This window comes from Paroedura picta, chromosome 13 (assembly GCF_049243985.1).
Source record: "Paroedura picta isolate Pp20150507F chromosome 13, Ppicta_v3.0, whole genome shotgun sequence".
Lineage (NCBI taxonomy): Eukaryota > Metazoa > Chordata > Lepidosauria > Squamata > Gekkonidae > Paroedura > Paroedura picta.
In genome coordinates this window covers 37,617,080-37,642,999 of record NC_135381.1, presented here as the reverse complement: position 1 = coordinate 37,642,999, position 25,920 = coordinate 37,617,080, and the positions used below count along the sequence as shown (strand labels likewise).

The 25,920-nt window shown below is 44.3% G+C and overlaps 1 protein-coding gene across 3 annotated transcripts in view; it reads right to left on the bottom strand.

The window, feature by feature from the left end:
* The window catches only part of RPS6KA6 (ribosomal protein S6 kinase A6), a 47,563-nt gene extending 22,006 nt beyond the window's left edge, over nt 1-25,557 (bottom strand). Inside the window, exons 1-6 of one of the 3 annotated variants that reach the window (XM_077308920.1) lie at nt 25,003-25,557; nt 8,800-8,862; nt 7,958-8,074; nt 2,787-2,868; nt 1,430-1,510; nt 558-637 (exon numbers count right to left, since the gene is read on the bottom strand). In XM_077308920.1, the coding sequence (XP_077165035.1) occupies nt 558-637; nt 1,430-1,510; nt 2,787-2,868; nt 7,958-8,074; nt 8,800-8,862; nt 25,003-25,131 (552 nt within the window). In that variant the 5' untranslated portion in view covers nt 25,132-25,557. Of the gene's footprint in view, nt 1-557; nt 638-1,429; nt 1,534-2,786; nt 2,869-7,957; nt 8,075-8,799; nt 8,863-25,002 lie in introns of those variants that run through there. The other 2 variants (XM_077308922.1, XM_077308923.1) reach the window with 2 other exon arrangements.
* Between the last annotated feature and the right edge of the window lie 363 nt (nt 25,558-25,920).

Below are 25,920 nucleotides of genomic sequence, written 5' to 3'. Positions count from 1 at the left end.
ACGCTTGCAGTTCATTAAGTGAAACACAGCTAGCAGTGGGAGTTCCAGTTTGTCAGCCATTTGCTTATCCAATATGCATATTTGCTTTTTCAGTCCTCAAGCTATATCACCTCATATCAAATTCAAACAGTAACTGCCCCACATAGTCTAATGATTTTAACAGTTAGAAAGAAAAGAATGTGGTAATACCTTGGTTCCTATACGCTGAGTTATCTAATAGAGAATGACTCCTCCAAATTTCATATACCTCATTATGGTTATTAATTTATTATCATATATGGCCTGTGTGTAATATAGCCAAGAGATCTTAAGATTGTTTGGCTGCCAGGCAAGAGACGCTGGGAGATGGTTTGCCATTACCTGCCCCCCGCACCATGACCCCGGTATTCCTTGGAGAGTGCCCTTCCATGTGCTAGTCAGGACCAGGTTGGGACACCATGGTTATCAAAACCATCATATCTGTTCCAAAGTTGGAGGATGGCTCATCATGGCAATTGCAAAAATAAAAATGGAAACCAACTGCTGAAGAATGTTTTGTATTTATTATAAATACATACCTCTTTGGATAATCGTGTGAATACATCTCCTCCCCTGAGAAAATCCAATATTAAATATAGCTTCCCTTCAGTCTGAAAGGCTAATATGAAAAATTTAAACGTCAGTTTTATAGAAGGAATGCTCTGAACAGCATCTAAAGCACAAATTGATGATGGGCTCTGCTGATATACACTGGATATAAACTGCAAGGCTCCTGCTTTAATTCATCAGATAACAGAAGTTTGAGAAAATCCATTTCTTCTGACATCCATGGAACTAGTTCAGTTTGGTTACATTAGTTTGTGAATCATAATCACATCAAAGTGAAATGAATCCAAGAGTGTAACCTGAATCCATCACATTGAATGTGTTTGCAATTCAACAATGAACGGTTCCCCAATAGGGAGGAAAGCAGGATATAAATGAATTGAAAATGAATGTATTTAATTACTTATTATTGAAATACTTACATCCCATTTTTTTTCCTTGTGGCTCAAGGAGGCTTACTAATGGTAATTGACACTGTCACTGAAAACGAGTGAATAAAGGTCCAGATAATTCCCCTCCCCAAGGATACCTGCAATTTATACCTCATTAAAAGCCCTGGAAAAAAACGGCCATGTAGCAACTGCTGGACATTTCTGAAAACAATGCCCTCCCCCCTCAGGGAGCTCATTCCACAATGTGGGAACTATAATGAAGAAAAGCACAAGGTATGGCTGGTGCCAAGCAAGTTAGCTTAAGCAGGAGTATAGCCCGTAGCTGACAGCCTGTTGACTGTACTTGGCACATGAGGAAATGTGAAAGATGACCCTTAGATACTTGGGTATGAATAGTTCTCTTTGATAAACCTACGCCAAGACATAAAGGCAGCAGAACAAAAACCACTCACCATAGTGCAGCTTGACAATAAATGGATGATTTACTTCTACCAATATATCTCTCTCCATCTTTGTACGAACCCTATCTCGAACTGCAAACAGAAATAGCAGTTACCTACACAAGGAAACAATGTGATTTAAGCAAAAAGTAGAAAAACTCATTTTCCTCCTGCTAAGAGCTGCAGTTATTTTATAAGTGACTAATTTCAAGAAAATTAAAATCCTAAAAACCTAGCAGTCTGATTTCCCAACAGAGTTACAAGAAAGTATATGAATAAAGCATATTCCTAAGTTCATAGATTAAATCAAAAGTGTAACTGCTTGCATTTAATCGAACTAATTTTAAGGTACATGCTCAAAATGTTGTCACTTAACACCATACAACAAAGGCAAAGATTTAGCAACCTCGGTTTTAATGCCAGAACAAAAGCTGTTGAACACATGGCAAGATCCTCATCACTTAACATGGTTAAAAGAGCAAATCAGTACCTTCTCTGCATAAAGAAACCTTAGCTGATTAAATCTTCTGAGTTTTTATTAAGGTTGGGCATTTTCACACATGAATAAAGCAATCATTTTGAAGAAACCTTCCTTTGTTTTGTTTTTTTAATGGCACATGCATACAATGTAGCAGACTTCTAATAGAAACAGAATCCTCTCCCAAAATGAGAGAAAAGGAGTAGGGATTGGCACAAGCCAATTTATGGGACTCCGCAAACCCATGATATGAGGTAATCCGTGGGTCACAAACTATGCTTGTATGGCCATGCCACCGATAACTGCGCAAGATCACATATGGGCCTTACCCCCCTGTATTTTCAGGCTTTTTCAGGGGCGGGGTTTCCTCCTTTGGCACACGTGCGTGAAACGCACAAAAATCTTTCATCCAGCCTAGACAGGGCATGGGAAGGTTGTATTTTTGGTTCCCGTGGCTACTCCAATGTTTTCCCATCTAGCTTGATTGGCCAAGAGTAATGCTCCCCCTTGGTTTCAATGCGAGAGCCTTGGGGCCACATGAGAAAGCATTGCATTATTTTGCTCATGATGGGACTGGGTGGCGGCAAGAGAGAGAGGTTACTTTGTTTTTTGGAGGAGATAATTTTGTGGGATAGAGTAGTTCTAGAGAGAAGGGGCACCCTTCAGCCTTACTTGTGGGTCTTTGGCTGCTCATTTCTGGCTGGCATTCAAAGCCCCACCCCCACACCCATTTGGAGCCCGACTGGCTTTTAATCGGAGCCTTGCTGTGCCTGTGACACTGGCTAAGCTTTTCCACACCCTTAAAGAACACCATGTTGGGAAAAAGAATTGTTTTCCCCTGCTCCCAGACAGAACACTTCAAAATCTGTAGTGGGAAAAAAGCAAATATACCTTTCAAAGAAGCTTTCTTCAGAACTTTCATTGCATACAGCTGCCCAGCATCAGGACCTAGAATTTTCCTCACGAGAAAAACCTAACCAGAGAGATTAAGTGTTTTACAATATGATCATCAAAGTGCACATAACCTATCACTTTTGTGTAAGAGAAAACCCAGCCAAGCTGAAGCCATTCATGTAGAACTACAGTAAGCCTCCCATTCCCTAGGAACCAGCATCAAAAACGTCGAGCTTTTTTTCTAATTATGATGGCATATTCATCAGCTTAACTGAAGCACAAGTACAAAAAGATCAATTAATAGGTCAAGCAGCCATACAAAACCGGAGGTAATATTTTTACTACTTCTTTTGGCTCTCTTATCAATACTGTAAAATTTCAAATGCTAAATTCCCTCCTGGAAAACATGCCCCCCCCTCCAATCTCTCAGATATGTGAAGACAGAAAAATTCAAAGTATTGTGATTTAGGCTTATATTCATTTCCAGTAATTTTAAGAGCAACAGGTCACAAACTGATTCAAGTGAATAGCTGTATTGGTCTGAAGTAGTACAACAAAATCAGAGTCCAGTTGAACCTTCAAGATCAACAAAGATTTATTCAAGGCGTGAGGAAATATGCATGCACATGAAAGCTCACAGCTTTAATAGATCACAATTCTGTTTCTATATTTTAAAGACTGAACACTCAAACTGAGAGCCAGTTTGGTGTAGTGGTTAGGAGTGCGGACCTCTAAGCTGGCAAGCCGGGTTCGATTCTGCGCTCCCCCACATGCAGCCAGCTGGGTAACCTTGAGCTCGCCACGGCACTGATAGAGCTGTTCTGACCGAGCAAGAATATCAGGGCTCTCTCAGCCTCACCCACCTCACAGGGTGTCTGTTGTGGGGAGAGGGAAGGGAAGGCGAATGTAAGCCACTTTGAGACTCCTTCGGGTAGAGAAAAGCGGCATATAAGGACCAACTCTTCTTCTTCTTCAGTAATCTCAGGGCTCTCTCAGCCTCACCTCCCTCACAGGGTGTCTGTTGTTGGGAGAGGAAAGGGAAGGTGACTGGATGCCGCTCTGAGCCTTCTTCGGGTAGAGAAAAGCAGCATATAAGAACCAACTCTTCTTCTTCTTCATCATCATGGATTACCTGGCCAAGAAGAGCTTTACTGGGGCAACCACATGTAATTGCTTTGAGCATTTTGCTGCCTCCTTTTACAAATTTACACAGGGGTAATAGCTGTTATTGTTTACTGTCAGATTTTTGTCAAACCCATTCTCCAAGAAACTTTCCACAATCCCATATATACTTTTTTAATTTACTGATGCTATGAGGTAGTTAGGCTAAAGGGAAAAAGCTGAAACAAAATCACTCTAACATCATGGCACGGGCCTATTATGCACGGAGGGGAAGGCCCGCATTTGAGGTAGAATGGCGTTGGCGGAAATCACCAATAACACACGCTGGCAGCAGCAACCTGGCGCAGATTTGATGCAGGCTGCTGAAAAAGCCGCTCCAGCGAAACGCGGAAGAAAGCGAAGCTTCCCGGCCAATCAGGGTGCAACCAGACATAGTGCCGGAGAGGCAGCGTGCGTAATCAGGGAGGTCTGTGGCCACCAAGGCAGTGCCACCCTCGAGACAGCCGCCGGAACGCAGCCGCAGTTAGGACGGCACTGCAGGGACAGAAAGGCGGCTTGGGAGCCCACAAGGGAGGGAGACCAGGGGGGGCCGGCCAGCCGACACTAAACGCTGAAGTCATGGCAGGCCCCAGGGGATGTGAGCACCGCAGCCCAGGGGCTTGGGGCGTGCAGCAGAGGCAGGGAACAGAGGAGACCATGGCCCCATCCAGGGACAGCACATAGGCCGCTCCAGCAATTCCCATACCACAAAAGACAACGGAGGCGACCGGAGTATGAAAATAGAAAACCTTTACTATAAAACAGTAGAAAACAGCAAGAAACAGTACAGAACAGTATAAATATGCTAACAGGCAACAGTAGGGAAACAGTATAAACACGCAGAAACTTGGAAACAGAGGAACTGGGGCAACAAACAAGGGGAGGGCTGAACTGGGTGCAAACCAAGGGGAAGGTAGAACAGGGGTCCAACACCCCCCCCCCAAAAAAAAATCCAGCTCTGGGAAGGCATCAGCGGCGGGACATCACATCAGTGCCGTGGAAGGGCCGGTGCCCTCAGCATCCATCGAGGCACCCCCTGCAAGGGGGGAAGACAGGGACCCTCTGAGGGTGACGGCCGCAACAGGGGGGCCAATAGGGCCATGGGAACAAGGCAGCACCGCACAGCCAGGCCAGGGGCCCTGGACCACGCAGCCGCCCTCTGGCGCCATAAAAACACTCCTGCCGATGCAACATTCACGTGGGCGCCCCGGCCTGCGCTCACATCAGATCCAGGAGGTCAGCGTGTGGCGGGGGCACCGTCGTCCATAGCTGCGCGGAGGTTGGACTGCTGGAAGATGAAGGCATCATTCGGTTGGCCCTGCCAGCCTGCCTCCGCGTCAATGAAATGGCCCGTGAGGCCCACCATTCCCTGGAGGATGACAGAGCAGAAGCCCTTCCGGTTCCCATATTTGTCATAGCGCCTCCCGAGTACCTGGATGGGGATGTGGCAGCCATCAACTGCTCCGATGCAGTGGGGGAACACTCGGCTTCCGAACCCATCCATGATCTGCGGGCGACGGGGAGTGCAGGTTCTCGGCTCCTGGGTCATTTCGCCAGCCACCTCCCCGCTGTGCCCCCTTGCCCCGCACCCCATTGCTGGCCTGCCTCCCACTGTCCCATGGCTTCTCGTCCCTACCTCGCCAACCCTGTCACCCAGGCACATGACCATCCGGTACCGCTCGGCATCCATCGTGAGACACACTTCCCGGATGATCTTCCCTGCCATTGCAACGCCGACCCCGAACTGGTGGGCAATGTGCCAGTACGTGAGCCCCGTGGCCAAGAACCACAGGGCAACGGCAACTCTCTTTTCCACGGGGATGGGCATCCTCATGTTGGTGGCTTGTCTCTCCAATCTGCTTTCGGCTGTCACAAATTCCTGGAATGTGGTGCGCGTCATATGGAAGTTGTCTATCCAGTGGTCATCACTACAGATGGCTTTCACATAGTTCTCCCACCAGTCCCGCCTGCGCCGTTCAGTCCAACCGACCCTCGAGATCCGCACTGCAGACAATACGCACCACCAGCGGCAGGCCGTTTGCCCACTTCCAAGACAGGGAGGCTCTCCACCACATCCCCCCTCCTGCGCCAGGTCTCTGGGCCAGCATCGGTAAGCACCGTGCTCACCTCCCTTCTGCATCACCATCTCATCAACCACAGCCGGCGGTTGCTCAGGGTTTTGCCGCCGTGGCTTTCCATCCCATGCGTTTGCGGTTTGCATTGCTTCATCTTCCTCCGCGTTTTCCATTCAACCAACGACCGCCGTTACGGCGGCCGTGCATAATAGGCCACTGTGAGAACTAACTAGTAAAACTCACTGGCTAGCCAGCATTAGGTAGCAGTACTTCTAATCCAGGCCTAGGTACATCTCATCAATGGAAGAGTCAGTATTGTTTGGCTGACCCTGTGTTATTAGCCAATCTAGAAATCAGTATAAAGCTGCTTCCGCACACCATGCGAACATGTTTAATTCCCATTTCACATTTTAATTCTAAGTGCAATAGCAATGTAACAGCAAAATTTGTAAATATTATTATGATGTGTGAAACTGCTAAATATGCGGCAAGATTGTTAAATTGTGTTCTGGAGAATCTAGCAGCTCACTCCAAAAATACATTTTAATGTCGGAGCAAAGGTGCAACATATTTAAAGGACACTTGCAAAGCTTTCAATTATTTTGCCTAAGCATTTACTCTTAAATCAAATATACTCCTCTTTCCCTCAAGCCTGCCTCCTTCCAGACAAGGCAAAGTGTATTATTCATCATGAAACAGCTGATAAAACATTTTGCATGGGTGTGTAGCACAGGGTGTGTAGGGTGTATAGCACAGAGACATTAAAAGGTTTTGTAAATCAAAGAGTAATTATGCATAGTTTATTCAAAGTTTCATCAAAAGTGAAAGCCTGTTTAAGTAATTAAAGTGTTAATCCAATAATATTTAACACTCTGATGTACACTTGTGGGGATGCCCCCATGCTTGGGTGAAGACAGATGGGGCTAACAGCATGTCTCTTAATTACTCTTCTCTACAACTGGAAATGCATCTGTCATTAATCTTAACATTTTTATTCCCTCTACTGTGTTTTCAAACTGGTTCAAAGTTGAACCCAAAGGACTGATAACCTGATAAACTTATAAACTCCGCTTCTTATTCTAGCAAGGTCATCTTCATTACCATTATACTGCAAATTTCCTAGATATTTTCATGATGATGTTTACTAATTTACTGCTAATTTACGGTCTTCTTATATATGTAGTCTAGCGATTTCCATTTCATTGTCTGAAGTGTGCATGCACATGAAAGCTCACAATCTGAATAAAACACTGTTGATCTTAAAGGTTCCTTTGGACTCAAACTTTTTACTGAACACACACTGTATATTCCTTAGTGCCAGCATTCAACATTTCGTCATTCTTTTGAGATAAAACAGTGGCACTTCTCTCCACTTCAAAAGCTACGAGAGGTAGCTAAGGTAATCAGCATCACAACAGCATGTGAAAGAAAAGAACCTTCAGTAATGATGAAAATTGGTTTTAGCTATTAAAGCAGCAAGATACCTTTCCTAGAATGATTTACACAAAGACTGTGCTTATAAAAAATGTGTCACTACTTGGATAAGATGCTATGCTCAAATCCCTTTAAAATACCAAAACACAGCTATACTTTCATTAGAATTTGTGCATTGACATGTGAACCCAAGTTCCCATCATCATCATAAAGAATAACTCACAAGGAATTCTAAATAGTAAAAGATGCCATGATTTGCAGATAGCCTAGAGCAAGGAATTGTATTTAGGAATACTACAGAACCCATTACAAAAGTCCTGCAGCTCATAAAAAATACAACAGATAGCAGGGGACAAAAGCTTGCTTCACAAGCAGAACACTACATGCAGCAATCTGCATCATATTTGTATTTTGAGGAATTGATTGTTCAGAGAAAGGCACGAATTCTTAACGTGCAATACAAATTTTAGACTATAAAAGCTGCTCCTTGTGCCTTACCTTTCCAAATGATCCCTGACCAAGGACTTTAAGTAATTCAAATTGTGCAGGGTCTGCTTTTTCACATCCTTCTTTCACGTGGTGGGTAATAGGTATCTCTTTTACACATCCTTCATCCTATTCAGGCAAAACCAACAGTAATTACCGATGAAATAATCACCCTTAATTAGGGTTATCAGTCCACAGTGGGGGTAGGGGATTCCTCACATCAAGCTGGTATTTCCCATCACCACTCTAAGTGGCATAAAAATAATTTTTAAAAAGGATGTCACATCTTTAGGAACTGGCAAATTTCTTTGGTTTTACAGTACAGCTTTGGCCAAATTTTAGAGAGGTGAGACATCACTTCTGGATTTAGCTGTCTCCCCTTCCCCAATTTCCTTCCCAATCTCCGGATGGTTGCCAGGTTGGGTCTAGCAAATCTACCTTTAAGATCCAATGTATTTATTTACTTACAAAATGTGTTCCTCGCATTGCTGCTACATAGGAGCAATCAGGTGGCTAACCATTAGAGCCAGCATTATACATCATAAAAACTAATCACAAGCAATTATGAAAATAAAGGGCAGGAAGAAACAGTCATTCAGGGAAAGCCAAACAAAACAAAAAAACTTCACTTGTTGGCAGAAAAAAAATGGGACAGAATATCCCTGGGGAGAGGGTTCCATAGTTTTGCTGTCATAACCAAGAAGGCTCTGTCTTGAGTTGCCGCCCACCTAATTTCAGAAGGCAGAGCATCAAACCAGTGCCTCAGAAGAAGACTACAGCAGTAGTGTTGCACCACTACTTGTAAAGGAAGATAGGGGATTTCCAATTAAAGGGAATACCATAAATGTGCTTACATTATTATAGCAATATGGTTCTCCTTCCTCCATGGGTTCATCCACCATTTTAATGCCATTCAGCTGCAAAAAGAAAAACAGTAAGAAAATGAAAGTGAAACTATGATTAAGGGTGAACAGAAATCATACAATTGCAATAAACGCTCATCAAACAAAAATGCGATAGTTGAGGCCTAACGTGTTGCTTCATCCTAGAAAATGAACAAAAAAGGGGGGAAAGCCCCATGTGAAACTGGACATTCCTATGCATTGTCCACTTAGCTCCCTCAGCATGACAGCACTGGTCCCTTATATATGAACAAATAATACTTTATTTGATCCCAAATAAAATTAGAAATGAGTACAGAATTATAGAACCTACTAGTAATAAAGCCCATTTGTAAAAATGGGCATGTGGAGGCCGGGGGCAAAGGCGGGCGCAACGTCAGCGGCGGAAGAGCAGGGGCGGGGCGGCACAACAGGGGCACAACGTGGACATGCCGGTGCTGGTGGGCTGGGGCGAGAGCCTTGGCGGGTGAGTGGGGGAGCGCGGGCCATCGCAGGCTTCCCGGGGCCTGGCGTGGCGCAGTGGGAGGCTCCGCGCACTGTGGTCGGGCCTGGGCGGTATGCACTGTCCCCGGCGAAGCCTTCGCGGCACGGCATTGGCTGCGCTGGGAGCAAATGGCCACTTCAGGCGCCAAAGCACCCAACCCTACTCAGAAAAGGTGTGATTGTGGAGAACAATCATTTGACACTCACTTTGTGAAGGGTCCTTATCCTCTACGGGGAAAAGGAGGGCATCTTTTGGGTAATTTCCACCAATCCGTCAAGAAGGCAAGACTCAGAAAGTTCTTCCTGTCATTATCAAGGTGGGAGTCACCCTCAAGATCAGTTTGGCAACTCCAACAGCTTTTAAATTCCATAATAATCTACTAACTGTGCTAACAAGAACAAGAACCACAACACAAATCAAACATAAATCAAAGCATTAGTTAGCAGTAAAAGGCAGCCCTTTTTTGTTCTTTTATAACAATGATGTGGGAGAGATGAAGATGTCCTCTTTTTCCCTCTAGAGAAGTAGGACCCTTCACAAAGTATCAAATGGTCATTCTCTCTCTAGGGGGGAGACATCTTCTGGAACATCCCTGAGCTGTGTCCCACCTGGGTGGGATCATTGTTCAGCATCCTGTTTAACCTGGTCCAGCACCCTTCATTCAAAGGCTGCCTGAGAAGCACTGTAGGCGTTGATCCTATAATAATGCCTAATAAATGTTGATACCGACACCCACATGGCTGCTTTACAAATTTCCTCCACTGAGGTTCTGTTTGTCAGTGCCGCATTTGTGGCTCTGCTTCTAAGGAAATGAGCTGCAATTCCATCTAGTGCCCTTAATCTTTGACACTTGTATGCCTCTCGAATGCAGTCTCTTAAGCACCTGCTCAGCGCTGCCATGGACATTTTTGTTCCTCTGTTGGGCTGTGCTATGGCAACAAACAGATTCTAACATAATAGGTTCAGTGCTCTACACACATCCAGAGAGTGCCACTACTTTTCTTTCCCATCTTTCAGTCTTCAATAAAAGGTTGGTAAAACAATCTCTTGTTCTCTATGGAGAACAGAACTGACTTTCGGTTGAAAGAATGATTCTAATCACAGAATCACTTTCTTTGTATACTATGCACAACTCCTTTCTTACTGACAAGGCTGCCAGTTCTGAAACTCATCCTGGCGACATTATTGCCACCAAGAATAGCACTTTCATTCTGAGCCACTTTAAATCTACTGAATTTAGGGGTTCAAACAGAGGTTTCTTCAGTCTTTTTAAAACTATGTTCAGTTTCCAGGACAGGAACCGATGATTCATTGGTGCTGAAGTAGCTGTTACTCCTCTCAAAAACCGTACTATGTAAGGGTGTCTTCATAGGCTTTGACCTTGAACCTTCAGAAGTACAGAAGACAATGCAGCCACCTGTCTCTTTAGTGCAGCTGCAATTAACTTCTAACTCCTTCCTGCAAAAATGCCAACACTTCTTTAATTTGCAGAACCATATAATGTACTTTTTCTCTCCTGCACAATCTCACAAACACATTCCAGCTGTAGTTATATATTCTAATTGTTGACTTTTCCCTAAATGCTAAGATTGTGGTGACCACCTCTGCATTGTATTCTTGCTCCTGTAATTGTTTTCACTTAAACTCCAGGCGGTTAGCTGTAAACCACCCTGGCTCCTGATGCCATACCGGTCCCTGTATGAGTAAATCTGGACACGTTGGTAACTGCAGTGGCTCCTGAGCTGATAACCTTACCAGTGTCAAGAACCATAGCCTTCTTGGCTAACATGGAACAATGAGGATGACTTCTGCTCTTAGCTGAATTTTCTTTAACACTCTTGGCAACACTGGGAGCAGAGGGAACACGTACAGTAGTGACTCGGGTAAATCTGTCATCAGGGCATTCACTGCTTTGGTTTCAAGATGGTGGTATCTGGACATGAACCTTCTTGTTTCTCTGTTTTCCTTCATTGCAAATCGGTCCACATCTGATTCTCCCATTCTGTCAGAACACTTCTTTCTTTAGTGGCCACTCCACCTCAGACAGGATCGTGCAACTTAGCCAATCTGCTCTTGTTTTCTACACCTGTTATGAGCTAGGCTCTCAACAACTTCAGGTTCTTCTTTGCCCAGTGCAAAACCTTCAACTCCTTGTGCAGGATCAAAGACTTCGAACCAACTTGCTTGTTTAGATATACCTTTGCCGCTACATTGTCGGTTCTAACCACCAGATGCATCTTGTAAAGGTTCTTCTGAAAATGCAGTAGTACCAGATGCACTGTTCTCATCTCCAGGGCATTTATGTGCAGTCTTGATTTTTCTGCTTCCACAAGCCCTGCAACGATGTCTCCTATGATGTCACTCCCCAGCCCCAAAGGCTCACATCTAGGATTGGACAATTCGGCTTCAGAAATGGCCGAATCGGGCAAATTGGCCCCAATTTGGACGTTTCCGAAGCGGAAACAGTATGAATCGCAGCCCCTTTAAGTTTTAAATGGCAGAATCGCCACAATTAGGTGATTCAGTAGCTGAATCGATTCGGCTGAATTGGAGGCAGCCGATGCTGCCCCAGCCTTCTGACTGCTCTGAGGTTTTGATTCTTTCCCCCCACCGAAAATGCCAAAGGGGGGGAGGGTAGGGGGAGTGATTGGCCAATCATAATGCCTGAAGCATTTCAGCTCAGGCATTTTGGCCACTCCAAGAAGCTGTTTCTTTTTTAGAACCCTGCTTTGTTGTAGCCTGCCCATGAGGCAGACCAACCTTATTTCTTTTTTCGAGAAAGTGACTACATTGCTGGATCAGGGGAATGCTCCAGACATAGTTTATCTGGATTTCAGAAAAGCTTTTGATAAGGTTCCACATGATATTCTTGTTGACAAGTTGGTAAAATGTGGTATGGATCTTAATTCTGTCAGGTGGATCAATAACTGGTTGACAAATCGTACCCAGAGGGTACTTGTTAATGGTTCAGCATCTTCTTGGAAAAGAGTATCCCAAGGATCTGTCCTGGGGCCTGTGTTGTTCAACATATTTATAAATTATTTGGATGAGGGATTAGAAGGGATACTTATTAAATTTGCAGATGATACTAAACTGGGAGGGGTAGCAAACACAACTGAAGACAGCAATGGAATACAGGATGATCTTGATAGGCTCGAGAAGTGGGCTAAACTGAATAAAATGAAGTTCAATAGGTAAAGTTCTGCATTTAGGTAGGAAAAACCAAATACACCAATATAAGATGGGGGAGACTTGTCTTGGCAGTAGCATATGCGAAAAGGATCTAGGAGTCTTAGTAGACCATACATTGAACATGAGTCAGCAGTGTGACTCAGTAGCTAAAAATGCAAATGGGATTTTGGGCTGTATCAAACGGAGTATCGTGTCCAGATCACGGGAGGTGATGCTTCCGCTTTAATCTGCTCTGGTTTGGCCTCACTTGGAGTACTCTGTTCAGTTTCGGGCACCCCAGTTGAAGAGGGATGTTGACAAACTGGAACCAGCTGAGGCTGACCTGAACCCAAGCGTTTCCAACAGGCCCCCAAGCCTCCTTCCTATGGTAATCACTGCTGATCTATCCAACCCACAGGGTCATCATTATGCATTAGTTGACCTAATGTTCTCCCCATTGTTTTTCTGTTCTACTAGGCTGTTTATTGTTAATACCATATTATTATTGTATACATACTAGGTTATTTGTATTGTTCCTGTTTTATATAAACCACCCTGAGCATTCGGGGAGGGTGGTATATAAATATAATAAGCAAACAAACAAATATATAAAATTTGCAGGAACCAATTTGTAAGCATCCTTGTTTATGAAGAACCGGAACGCTGGAAGTGTGATTTAGATCAATCAAGTATGTTTTATACTTCAAGAAGGTCAAACAAAAAGAAATGGGCCCTACAGCCTCCAGCAACTGAAAGTTAGGCTACCTACATAGTTAAAACAACTAAAACACTTCAACAAGGCAAGTACCAAATCTTAAGTAGCCAGGCAGGTTTTTTTTTAAATGTCCCAACTGCAGGCTTGGCAGCCAGGAAAGTGAGGGGGGGGGAGGATGACTCTAAACCTAATTCTACTATATTACATCAGTTTACTTAGAGGCACTACTGACTTCTTTTGTAGTTAAATTTGCTTAAACAGAGGAACCAAAAGAACAAGGATATAGCCGTGTCTTGACATGCAGAATGTATTAATTAAAAAACTAGAATAACCTGGTATGAGAAATTATTCATTTTGATGCATCTTCATACAATTGCATAGCTAGTCATTAACACAATCCCTCCTCCCTATTGTGGGATGAAACTCAAAAGCAGCACCCAAAACAACCAAGAAACTGTTCCAGGAACAAATTTGTATAATTTCAATATTAAAGACCATTATAAAAGTAGAAGACAATCTCTCTTGTGGTCCTTCCTTGCATACCCAGGGAATTGCTAATTGCTTCTGTGGGGTGGTAGGTGAATTTCCTCCAGGCCAGTCTGGGTTTTGAAGATTTTTCATGTAGGGGTTACTTGGGCAGGAGGTTGGAGTTGCTGTGGGTAGGAGGTAGTTGTGGGTAGGCAGGTAGAGCTACCTGCTGTGGGTAGGCAGGTAGAGCTCCTGCCTTGTGCAAGGGGGTGTTCTAGATCACCCTGGAGGTCCCTTCCAACTGTATGATTCTATGAGACAACAGAATATTGCATGGATTCCAACATGGAAGAAGCAAAAATAAAACAGGAATTTTCACTCAGATCATGAGGAATCAGAAATTTGATAGCATCTCTAATTACAAGTCATCACAGAAACTCAGCTTATGAACATATGATTTTTATCTCCACAGAATTCAGGGAACTCATCATTTACACAATCTGCAGCAAAGCTTCTCTATTATGTCATATTCACTTCTTTTGTTTAATTCAATATCTGTATTTCCAGTTCTGGACCGGATTCCTTAATGTGCTGTAGAATATGGAGAAATCTGAAGCAGGCAAAGTATGAAGAGCAACTAAAAATATTTGAAAACATTTTACACATCTTTAAATGTGCATTGCTTTTTATAACATTAGTATTTGGATTGCCTTCATGGGAACTTACACGTCCAAAAATTGTCCTTTAACACTGAAGTATAATCCACTTCTTTGCCAAGTCAAACATTTGCTTATTTTTACCAAAGCCACAATTTTGAAACCCTACTTGGACCACAGCAAAGTGTAAAATTAAGTGGCTGAGATCAATAAGACAGCAAGCATCAATAAACTCTTGTAACTATCAGTTCTCATAGAGTAATTAAGAATTTATCAAAACTCCCCTGTATAAATGCTTACCAGTATTCTTTTATGGGGTTAGATGTTAATGGTTTGTTCAAGATACATGGAATCTGGCGGGTTCAAGGGATTGAACATACACTGGAGACTTGCCCTTTCTTTGAACAGCAGGTTATCATAGTCACATACTGGTTTTGAAACCCTGCTCAGTTTCAAAAACAGTGTACCAAGCGGCAAAAGCTACAGTTGGACAAATACAAGCTGCAGAATGGGGGGATAATTCAGAAACATTCCACCACTAAGAATTTCTGCCTCCAAAATGCTTATGAGTTCCCGGAGCTTGAACAAACCAATTCTCTTTCCCTTATAAAATGGCCTCTGATATCCTGAAGCATATTCCTGTCTCTACCAGACTGGGGGTGGGAGTATCTTCTGACTCAGTGACAACATCAAGCTTTTCTGCATAACTAGAAGTTACTCAAGAACCTCGACATCCCTTTCTTGCATGCAGGAGGCCTAGTTTTGCCATTTTTGTCAGTATTACAAGGCTGCCAACCACTTTACTGATAAATGCAAAGAGGCTGGCTCCCAATGAAAGGAAGGTTTTACTGAGGATTCACACTTAGACCCCTTACTTGCTCATTGCAGTATCAGCTGATAGTTTGAGTCTATGAATAAATCACTTCTAATGTAGCTTGGTCTCAAATTCTTCTGCCAGTCATCAAACGTTGAATAATAAAGAAGTGTACATATATGTGAAACTATCACTTAAAAATCATAATGGAAACGCGAACTGGTCATAAGGGAAGGCCTTTTAAATGGAGCAATTCAGCCTACAGGTGACTGTTGCGTGGATTACTGTGGCAAGGTGTTCTGGGACCAAAAAGCTGCTAGTAGCTTGGCTTGGCTGATTATGGCAGAAATGGGGTCAAATAAACTTTAAAATATATTAAGTAAATCTCTACACACAATAACTACTATTAGCAATTGCCCTAGATAATGCCGAACATAATGAAAGGCTCCTAGCAACCCTCCTGCATGCGCACACATACACATACCACACTAAGAGAAGTACAACTCCTTTGATTGGGATATTAGCCAAAATCGCATTCTATATTTAGTGCAATGGCAACTTAGAAGAAAAAAAGCAGATTTAAAAAAAAATATCAAAGGAAAAACCAACTATAAAAGCAGCTAAAGTTGATTTCAACTACCTCACAATACAGGAACCAAGTTGATAGTCTAAGGATGTTCTCTTCTCCCACATCATTTCAACAATGAGAACACATACAAAGGAGGCATTGAACTGGCAAAGCTATAGGAGCAACAAGGTTCAATTCATATTCATGACAATATTTGCTGTCTCTGAATCCAACAGTATTGTCCTAAGTAAACATCCCTTTTGTTGTGCCTGAATAAATTCATTTCAGGCCACTATGTTATTTTAACATTTGATTTCCTTGTGAACTTCAAACAATTAACAAAGCATTTCCCATTTTAAAAATTTTTCAAAAAGAAAGAATGAGAACGATTTAAAAGAATGATTGCTGGACCTGACAATCTACAACACTGATGCTAGGTCTAAAACACCTGCACAAATAGTCATTTAATAATAATAACAGCTCTTCATTTAAAAGGCTACCTTCACGAAATAGCAATGCAAATGTCTAAAGGATGAACAGTCCATAGAACAGCACCCATATACTGAACTTATCATCTGTCAAGTCAAATCAGATTTTATTGCATGTAGCCATAGGCCATTACAATACAAAAGGAAAATTTAAAAAGGATTTAAAACATTTCAAATCAGTAACAAAAAAGTAAACAAGAGAATGTTCAATCTCAGATAATAATTACTTATCATAACTTATCATTTGCAGTCAAAGGCAGGGGTAGTCAACCTGTGGTCCTCCAGATGTCCATGGACTACAATTCCCATGAACCCCTGCCATTGTTTGCTGGCAGGGGCTCATGGGAATTGTAGTCCATGGACATCTGGAGGACCACAGGTTGACTACTCCTGGTCAAAGGCATTTGCTTGTTGGGCTGTGTTTGAGTAGGCACTGAAAACTTTAGGTGAAACTTCAGAACATAAGAGGCGCTCTGCTGGATCCAATCAGTAGTCCAGCATCCCATCTTAAACAGCAGCCAACCAGTTCCCCTGAATTAACAACAGGGCTGACACCTTTCCCTGATGTTACCTTCTGGCTATGGGATTCAGAGGATTAGGCCCTCTGAATATGGGGGTTCCCCTCAATTACCTGGTGGTGAAAATGTGCATGCGCGGCAGCTGCGCATGCGTGTTTGTGAGTAACTGCTGCGCGGCACCCAGGCCGTCGGCTCTCCCCTCACCCCGGAGGCGGTCCCTGACCACACAAAGCTTGGGGACCGCTGCACTAGATGACCCTGGAGATTCCTTCCAACTCTATGATTCTAACTAATTTCAAAACATTCCCATTCCTTTTAAAAGTAGACAGAACCTGGAGAATAGTTCAGTGTATGATGTTAATGCCTAAAACATATAAATTGAATTTATACTTCAATCTAAGCCAGAAGCAATAATCTTTAGAAGACTGACATGAACTTTAACACTGACAAGAAACTTCAAAACTCCTGTACAGAAGCTTCATATAGCTGATGCTTTAGTGTAAATTATCTAACAGATTCAATATGCTTAGCCTTAGAATAAAATTTATGTCATTAGCAATTAATGCCTTTCAAACAGCAAATGTACAAAGGAGGATAATGAAGATGAAGCAGGAAACCAGAAACAGTCTGTATAGCATTAATGTGCTAAAAAAACGTCTGGGTCCAATAGTTTACCATCAATAGTTCTCCAAGTAAGATACAGATCGCACAGAGGCAAGAAGAAGAAGAAAAGTTGGTTCTTATACAATACAATGTTGTTGTTGTTATGTGCGAAGTCGTGTCCGACCCATCGCGACCCCATGGACAATGATCCTCCAGGCCTTCCTGTCCTCTACTATTCCCCGGAGTCCATTTAAGTTTGCACCTACTGCTTCAGTGACTCCATCCAGCCACCTCATTCTCTGTCGTCCCCTTCTTCTTTTGCCCTCGATCGCTCCCAGCATTAGGCTCTTCTCCAGGGAGTCCTTCCTTCTCATGAGGTGGCCAAAGTATTTGAGTTTCATCTTCAGGATCTGGCCTTCTAAAGAGCAGTCAGGGTTGATCTCCTCTAGGACTGATCGGTTTGTTCGCCTTGCAGTCCAAGGGACTCGCAAGAGTCTTCTCAAGCACCAGAGTTCAAAAGCCTCAATTCTTTGACGCTCGGCCTTCCTTATGGTCCAACTTTCGCAGCCATACATTGCAACTGGGAATACCATAGCCTTGACTAAACGCACTTTTGTTGGCAGGGTGATGTCTCTGCTTTTTAGGATGCTGTCTAGATTTGCCATAGCTTTCCTCCCCAGGAGCAAGCGTCTTTTAATTTCTTTGCTACAGTCCCCATCTGCAGTGATCTTGGAGCCCAGGAAAATAAAATCTGTCACTATCTCCATTTCTTCCCCATCTATTTGCCATGAATTGAGAGGGCCGGATGCCATGATCTTCGTTTTCTTGATGTTGAGTTTCAAGCCAACTTTTGTACTCTCCTCCTTCACCCGCATCAACAGGCTCTTTAGTTCCTCTTCACTTTCTGCCATTAGAGTGGTATCATCTGCATATCTGAGGTTGTTGATATTTCTCCCTGCAATCTTGATCCCAATTTGTGACTCCTCTAATCCCGCATTTCTCATGATGTGCTCTGCATACAAGTTAAATAGGCAAGGCGACAGTATACAGCCTTGCCGAACTCCTTTCTCAATTTTGAACCAGTTAGTGATTCCATGTTCAGTTCTCACTGTTGCTTCTTGACCTGCATATAAATTTCTCAAGAGACAAATAAGATGCTCTGGTATTCCCATCTCTTTAAGAACTTGCCACAATTTGTTGTGCTCCACACAATCAAAGGCTTTAGCATAGTCAATGAAGCAGAAGTAGACATTCTTCTGGTACTCCCTAGCTTTCTCCATGATCCAGCGTATGTTGGCAATTTGATCTCTAGTTCCTCTGCCTCTTCGAAATCCTGCCTGTACTTCTGGAAGTTCTCGGTCCACATATTGCTGGAGCCTAGCTTGTAGGATTTTGAGCATAACTTTGCTAGCATGAGAAATTAGTGCAATGGTGCGGTAGTTTGAACATTCTTTGGCATTGCCCTTCTTTGGGATTGGAATGTAAACTGACCTTTTCCAATCCTGTGGCCATTGTTGAGTTTTCCAAATTTGCTGGCATATTGAGTGTAGCACTTTTACTGCATCGTCCTTTAAGATTTTGAATAGTTCAACTGGAATGCTGTCACCACCACTAGCTTTATTGTTGCTCAGAGTTCCTAAGGCCCATTTGACTTCACATTCCAGGATGTCTGGCTCCAGGTCAGTAACTACCTCATTGTGGTCATCAGGGATGTTAAGCTCACTCTTGTATAGTTCTTCTGTATAATTTTGCCACCTTTGTTTAATCTCTTCTGCTTCTGTGAGGTCCCTACCATTTTGGTCCCTTATTATACCCATCTTTGCATGAAACGTTCTCTTCATATCTCCAATTTTCTTGAAAAGATCTCTGGTCCTCCCCATTCTATTGTTTTCTTCTATTTGTTTGCACTGTTCATTTAAGAAGGCATTCTTATCTCTTCTAGCTTTTCTCTGGAATTCTGCATTCAATTGGGTGTATCTTTCTCTTTCTCCCTTGCCTTTCACTTCCCTTCTCTCCTTAGCTATTTGTAAAGCTTCCTCAGACAGCCATTTTGATTTCTTGCATTTCTTTTTCTTTGGGATGGTTTTAGTTGCTACCTCTTGTACAATGTTGCGAACCTCCATCCATAGTTCTTCAGGCACTCTGTCTATCAGATCTAATTCCTTAAATCTATTTGTCACCTCTACTGTGTATTCGTTGGGGATATGATTTAGTTCATACCTGAGTGGCCTAGTGCTTTTCCCTACTTTCTTCAATTTAAGCCTAAATTTTGCAACAAGAAGCTCATGATCTGAACCACAATCAGCTCCTGGTCTTGTTTTTATTGACTGGATAGAACTTTTCCATCTTTGGCTGCAGAGCACATAGTCAATCTGATTTCTGTGTTGACCGTCTGGTGATGTCCATGTGTAGAGTCGTCTCTTGGGTTGTTGGAAAAGAGTGTTTGCTATGACCATTGTATTCTCTTGACAAAATTCTACCAGCCTGTGCCCTGCTTCATTTTGTACTCCAAGGCCAAACTTGCCTGTTATCCCGGTTATCTTTTGGCTTCCTACTTTAGCATTCCAATCCCCCATGATGATAAGTACATCATTTTTTGGCGTTGCTTCTAGAAGGTGTTGTAGGGCTTCATAGAACTGATCAACTTCATCCTCTTCAGCAGCAGTGGTTGGGGCATAGACCTGGATCACTGTGATGTTGAATGGTTTGCCTTGGATTCGAACTGAGATCATTCTGTCATTTTGGAGATTGTATCCCAAGACTGCTTTTCCTACTCTCTTATTGATTATGAAGGCTACTCCATTTCTTCTGCGAGATTCTTGTCCACAGTAGTATACCTGATGGTCATCTGAATTAAATTCACCCATTCCTGTCCATTTTAGTTCACTGATTCCTAAAATGTCGATGTTCAGTCTTCTCATTTCTTGTTTGACCACGTCCAGCTTACCTTGATTCATGGATCTGACGTTCCAGGTTCCTATGGAATAAAAATCTTTACAGCATCGGACTGTCTTTTCGCCACCAGTTACTTCCACAACTGAGCGTCCTTTCGGCTTTGGCCCAGTCGCTTCATTCATTCTGGCGCTACTCGTACTAGCCGTCTGCTCATCCCCAGTAGCATATTGGACACCTTCCGACCTGAGGGGCTCATCTTCCAGCGTCATATCGTTATGCCTATTGGAACTGTCCATAGAGTTTTCATGGCAAAGATACTGGAGTGGTTTGCCATTTCCTTCTCCAGTGGATCACCTTTTGTCAGAGCTCTCAGCTATGACCTGTCCGTCTTGGGTGGCCCTGCACGGTATAGCTCATAGCTTCACTGAACTACGCAAGCCCCCTTGCCACAACAAGGCAGCGATCCTTGAAGGGGGCTCTGCATACAATACAATACAATACCTTTATTGGCATAAAGCAAATAAGCAGGATAAACAAAGTTAGTCAGGATACGTCAGACAGTTTAAATTTAAAAACTGAGGACAGAAATTCAGCCGTAATAAAAGTGACGTCGGCATCCTTATCACTCAGTAAAAATTGGCAAATCAGGTCTCTTGAATGGTTTCTCCGTTTTGGTATGAGAGGTATGATATGCCTTCTCTGTTCAGTGAACAAGGGACAATCCAGTAGGATATGTTGGATGGTGTCAGGAGAACTTGATTCACAGGTGCATAGTCTGTTTTCGAAGGGGATCTTGGCAAATCTTCCTTGTAATACTTTAGATGGAAAGGCGTTAAGCCGAGCAAGTGAAAACACTCTGCGATGGAGGGGATTTGCCAAGTTATGGAAATAAGCCGGCATTATCCCGTGCTTCACTTGGAGACCAAGCGCACAAGGAGAGCAGATTGCTGGCCCAGTGGTTCTTATATGCCGCTTTTCCCTACCTGAAGGAGGCTCAAAGCAGCTTACAGTCGCCTTCCCTTTCCTCTCCCCAAAACAGACACCATGTGACGCGGGTGAGGTTGAGAGAGCCCTGATATTACTGCTTGGTCAGAACAGTTTTATCAGTGCCGTGGCGAGCCCAAGGTCACCCAGCTGGTTGCATGTGGGGGAGTGCAGAATCGAACCTGGCATGCCAGATTAGAAGTCCGCACTCCTAACCACTACACCAAACTGGCAAAGCTAGCAAGTAAAGAGGCTACATGCTTGGTTCTTATTTCGCTTTTCAAAACCTTCCAATCAGCTTCATTGACAGAAGGAGATGGTCCAAAGTTATTTCCCCATTCCAGATCTTTTTGCCTTTCTTGGAAGCAAAGACAGAGATTCGAGATTCAATGAGGTTTACTCTTAAGTAAACATGCCTATGACTACAGGTTCCAGAGTAGTAACTACTGTTAGAATTGTTGCACACCTGTTGGAATTGTTGCAGGCCTATTAGCTTAAGTAACTCTGTCAAATTTAGCAAAAATGAACCTGCCATTTTTCACAGATGGTCTTTAGAAGAAAGCTAAAATTAAGGATTTTTGCCAGCGGTTATATTTTAACGTCTCAAATATAAACACCAATTTTCAGCACTCCAGAGGCAACTGAATGTTTTTATTTAGATAACCAATGATGTAATTTTATTACAGTATTTTTCTAAATTACCAGGGCAGAGAGAGCATGATTAAGTATTCAATTGCTGAAATATTTCAGAAGTGCATACAGCTATAATGGAGAAATGCCTAGTAATTACAGTGCTTAAGAACAGCACTCTATGGACATACAAACATAGGAAGGTTACAATCCAGTGTACCAAGACTACTTAAATCCCATTAAGTTCAATCATATGCACATTCACTTGGGAACTAAATTCCAATGAACCCCATGGGAATTTTTTTCGCGTATATATTCAATATTTCTAATCCAGTATAACATTCTAAGTTACAAGAAAGTCCCATCTATAGGAAAGTGCCAGTATCTAACAAAAACTTGCACTACAACCACAGACAAGCCTGTTCAGTTTTCCAAAACCATATTTAGATTAAATCTTTCATTAACATAGCATGTTAATTAGTATTAAAGGCATATATGCAATACTTCGCTTTTTATTATTATTATTATTATTATTATTATTATTATTATTGGATTTTTGCCCGGAAACTTTGGACGCCTACCATCTACTGCAAAGTCTGACCTCATTTATATTATTATAGCATAAAATACTTAAATATTAGGTAGCACTCAAGGCTAGAATATGATTACTTGCACAGTGTGAATTTTAAAACTTGTACAATTCTCTGTTTCCAGCAATAACCATTCCAGGATTAGGAAGGTGCCAAAAGAATTCACCAATAGTTAAATACATTTTCCCTGAGGTCGTTGCTTATTTTTGTCCTGAAAGTGTTGAGCATCTTTTTCAAAGATTCTATCTGACCTTGCTGCAAATGTCACTAATTGATGCATGTAGTATGTTTACTTAATGAAGCCTCTGGTCATGTCTGGGACAGGAAAAACAGAGTAGCCAGACTGTTAGAATTTAAGCCACCTAAACAGAACAAAAGACATTCCCACAAAGCTGGAACAAGTATCCAGTGGACATACCAGGCCCCAGTATCACACAGAATTTCCTAACATTCTGGCAATGCTAACAAACATACAGAAGTTGGGCATATCAGCTTCATTCAAACACAAACTCTCTCATACACACTTCATTGGGCACCATTCATCTGAACAACACTTTGCTGACTCTTAATCATGTACAAGTTGTTTTCCATAATAAATGAGCCCTTGAGAGGGCAAGAGGTTTGACAGCTTCTCCTTGGCCTGGAAACAGTAGCCACAGAAGTTGTCAGATCCTCCAAGGACAAAATGAGGCCCAAGGTGCAGGTTACTTACAAAGATAAAGAACTGAATTATTGTAGGACAATCAAATGTCTGGATTTTAAGGAATATTTAGTCTTTTAAGCAATGCAAAGGTCTTCTAAATCTTATCAGAGTTGGGGAGCGGTATTAGTAGCTGGATATTTCTGGAAAACAGGGGACTTTGGAAAGGGTCATCACTAGCTCCTCATAAAGTTTACACAGCAAGTATTTTTATTCCCTAGTCGAAACAGTTGACACCACACCTTGTATTTTTACAATGGAATGCCTGCATCACTCTCACAGCCCTGATAAACGAAATATGATTGGAATTTGCAAGTCCTTAAGGCTAAAATTATAAGACACAACTCAAGGACAAAGTGCAGCAGCAGAGGGATACCTTTGCTGCTGACACTTGAAAGTCATGAAAGGCTGGCAGAATGTTTGAGATGGAAAAACTATTAACTTTCAGGTTTTGGGATATCAGATGTACCCAAACCCTCCAACCACAATAATGAACAAAAACACTCCAAAGTAAGGGGGAGAAGCTCCAGGTCACCCCACCCCCAACTGCATCTGGCAATGTGGACAATGCACAAAAGAAATACTGTATTTGCTGGCGTATAAGACGACTGGGCGTATAAGACGCCCCCCCCCTCCCAACATTTCCACTCAAAATACAGTACTATGGGCAGCTATGTCTATCCCAACTGAAGTGCACCCGGCGTATAAGACGACCCCCCCCCCCACTTGGAGGCATGTTTTTCAGGGGGGGAAAGTAGTCTTATACGCCAGCAAATACTGTACTTTATGCTGTTGCAAACTACTGCTGTTTGAGAGGCCAGGTGCAAACATGTGCATCACGGGCTCTGTCGTAGCAAGGGTAATGGCACAGATTAGAGGGCGGTGACTTTTTTGGGAGCCTATCCGATCCCAAAAACAGAAGAAGCCAAAGCCCTATAAACATGGTCCCAAAGCCCTAGACACTTAAGCAGAAATAATTTTTAAAAGAACTAGCATTCCTAGGATGGCGAATAACTGGAGGGCTAGAGAAACTGCAATGGACAGAAACGAGAATGAATGAGCCCTCCACAGCTCACCCTCCATGCCCCAAACTGCTAACAAGAGAAAGCAGCCTGAGCTAGGTAGAGCAGAGAGCCAGCTGTGAATTCAGGACAAGGAAGAGATGATATCACCAGGAACGAACTGGAAGGGTCTGAAGGCAAGAGTCCCGTGAAGGGCATGGGCCAGGTCCCTTCAGGTAAGCTAAAAACAACAAGCAGCAGAAACTCAAGAGGAGAGAACCTACAACGTGCCATCAAGACAGATTCAAATGGGCAGCCAGGTTGGTCTGAAGGAGCACAATAAAAACCAGAGTCCAGGAGCACTTTTAAGACCAACCAAGATCCATTCAGGGCGTGAGCTTTCGAGGGCAAGCCCTCTTCCTCGGACTATGAGACTAGGCTTGCCCTCGAAAGCTCACGCCTTGAAGAAATCTTAGTTGGTCTTAAAGGTGCTCCTGGACTCTGGCTTTAACGTGCCGTAAAGGAATAGTGGAGAAGTCACAGAAAGCGCTGCCTTGGGGGGGGGGGGGGATGCTTGCAGAAACAACGAGGCCTTTTAAAAAGCGGAAAAGGGCAGTTTTCTCAGGGGCAGCCAGACATGGGGGGGGGGGGGCAAGATCCGCCTGGGATCGGGGGGGGGGGGAGGAGGCAGGCGAAGTTCTCCAGGGCAGAAAACCGGGGGGTGATATCACCTGAAGCGGGGGGGGGGGGTCTGCCCGAAGACTTTTGCGAGAGAAGAGCCCTGGGGAAGCAGGCCGGGGGCGAGAAGTCCTTTGCCCCCCCCCGTCTCCTCTCCCCCCCCCCCTCAGGCTTCCCGCCTCTCTCTCTCACCTCTCCCCCTCCTCCTCCGGAGACCTCCATGAGGCCGTCGTCTGGGGGCGGCGGCGGAGGGCAGGAAGGCTCCGCTTCGGGCTCAGGCTGAGGCTCCTCCACGCCCTCCGGCGGCGCGAAGGGCACCATGGCGCGGCCGCCGCTGTCGTCGTCGTCGTGGTGGTGGTGGTGGCGGCGGGGCTGCTCCTGCCGCCGCCGCCGGCCCTCCTGCTCCTGCTCCTCCGCCGCCGCCTCCTCTCCTCCTCCTCGCCCTCGCCCAGGCGGCGCCGCGGCGGACAGGGACGGGGCAGCCTCTCATGCTCGTCCCCCCCCGGCCGAGGGGACGCAGAGGAGAGCGGGGCGGACGGAGGGAGGGAGGGAGGCTGGCCGGCCGGCCCCGGCGCCCAACTCAGCAGCAGCAGCAGCGGCGGCGGCCGCCCCGGTTCATGGCGCGCGGCGCTCCGTGAGGCGGCGGCGGCGGCGGCTTCCCGGCAGGCGGGGACAGCTCCTCCGCGCGACGCCGGCCTCCCCTCCTCCGGCGAACATGGCGGGCGGGGCCGAGCGAGCGAGGGGCGGGGCCGGAGGGGGGCAGTGACGTCAGGACAGGCAGGAGAATCCCCGGCGGGAGGGGGGGGGTTACAAACCGCGCGGAAGGAAGGAAGGAAGGGAGGAAGGGCGGGGAGGGCGTGACGTCAGCGCCTGCGTAGGCGCCGCGAGGGGGACTGGCAGGGGCGGGCGTGACGTCGGCGCGCGGCTGCCGCCTCCTCCTCCTCCTCCTCCTCCCTCCCGCCGCCGCCGCCGCCGCCGCCTCTAAGGCAAAACAAAGCGCCCGCCCCTCCCCCACCCCACCCCTTTGCAAACCGCGGCTTGGGGACCGGGGAAAGCCACGAGGGTTGTGAAGGTTGTGCGCTGAATAAAGGCAACATAATGACAGTCCAG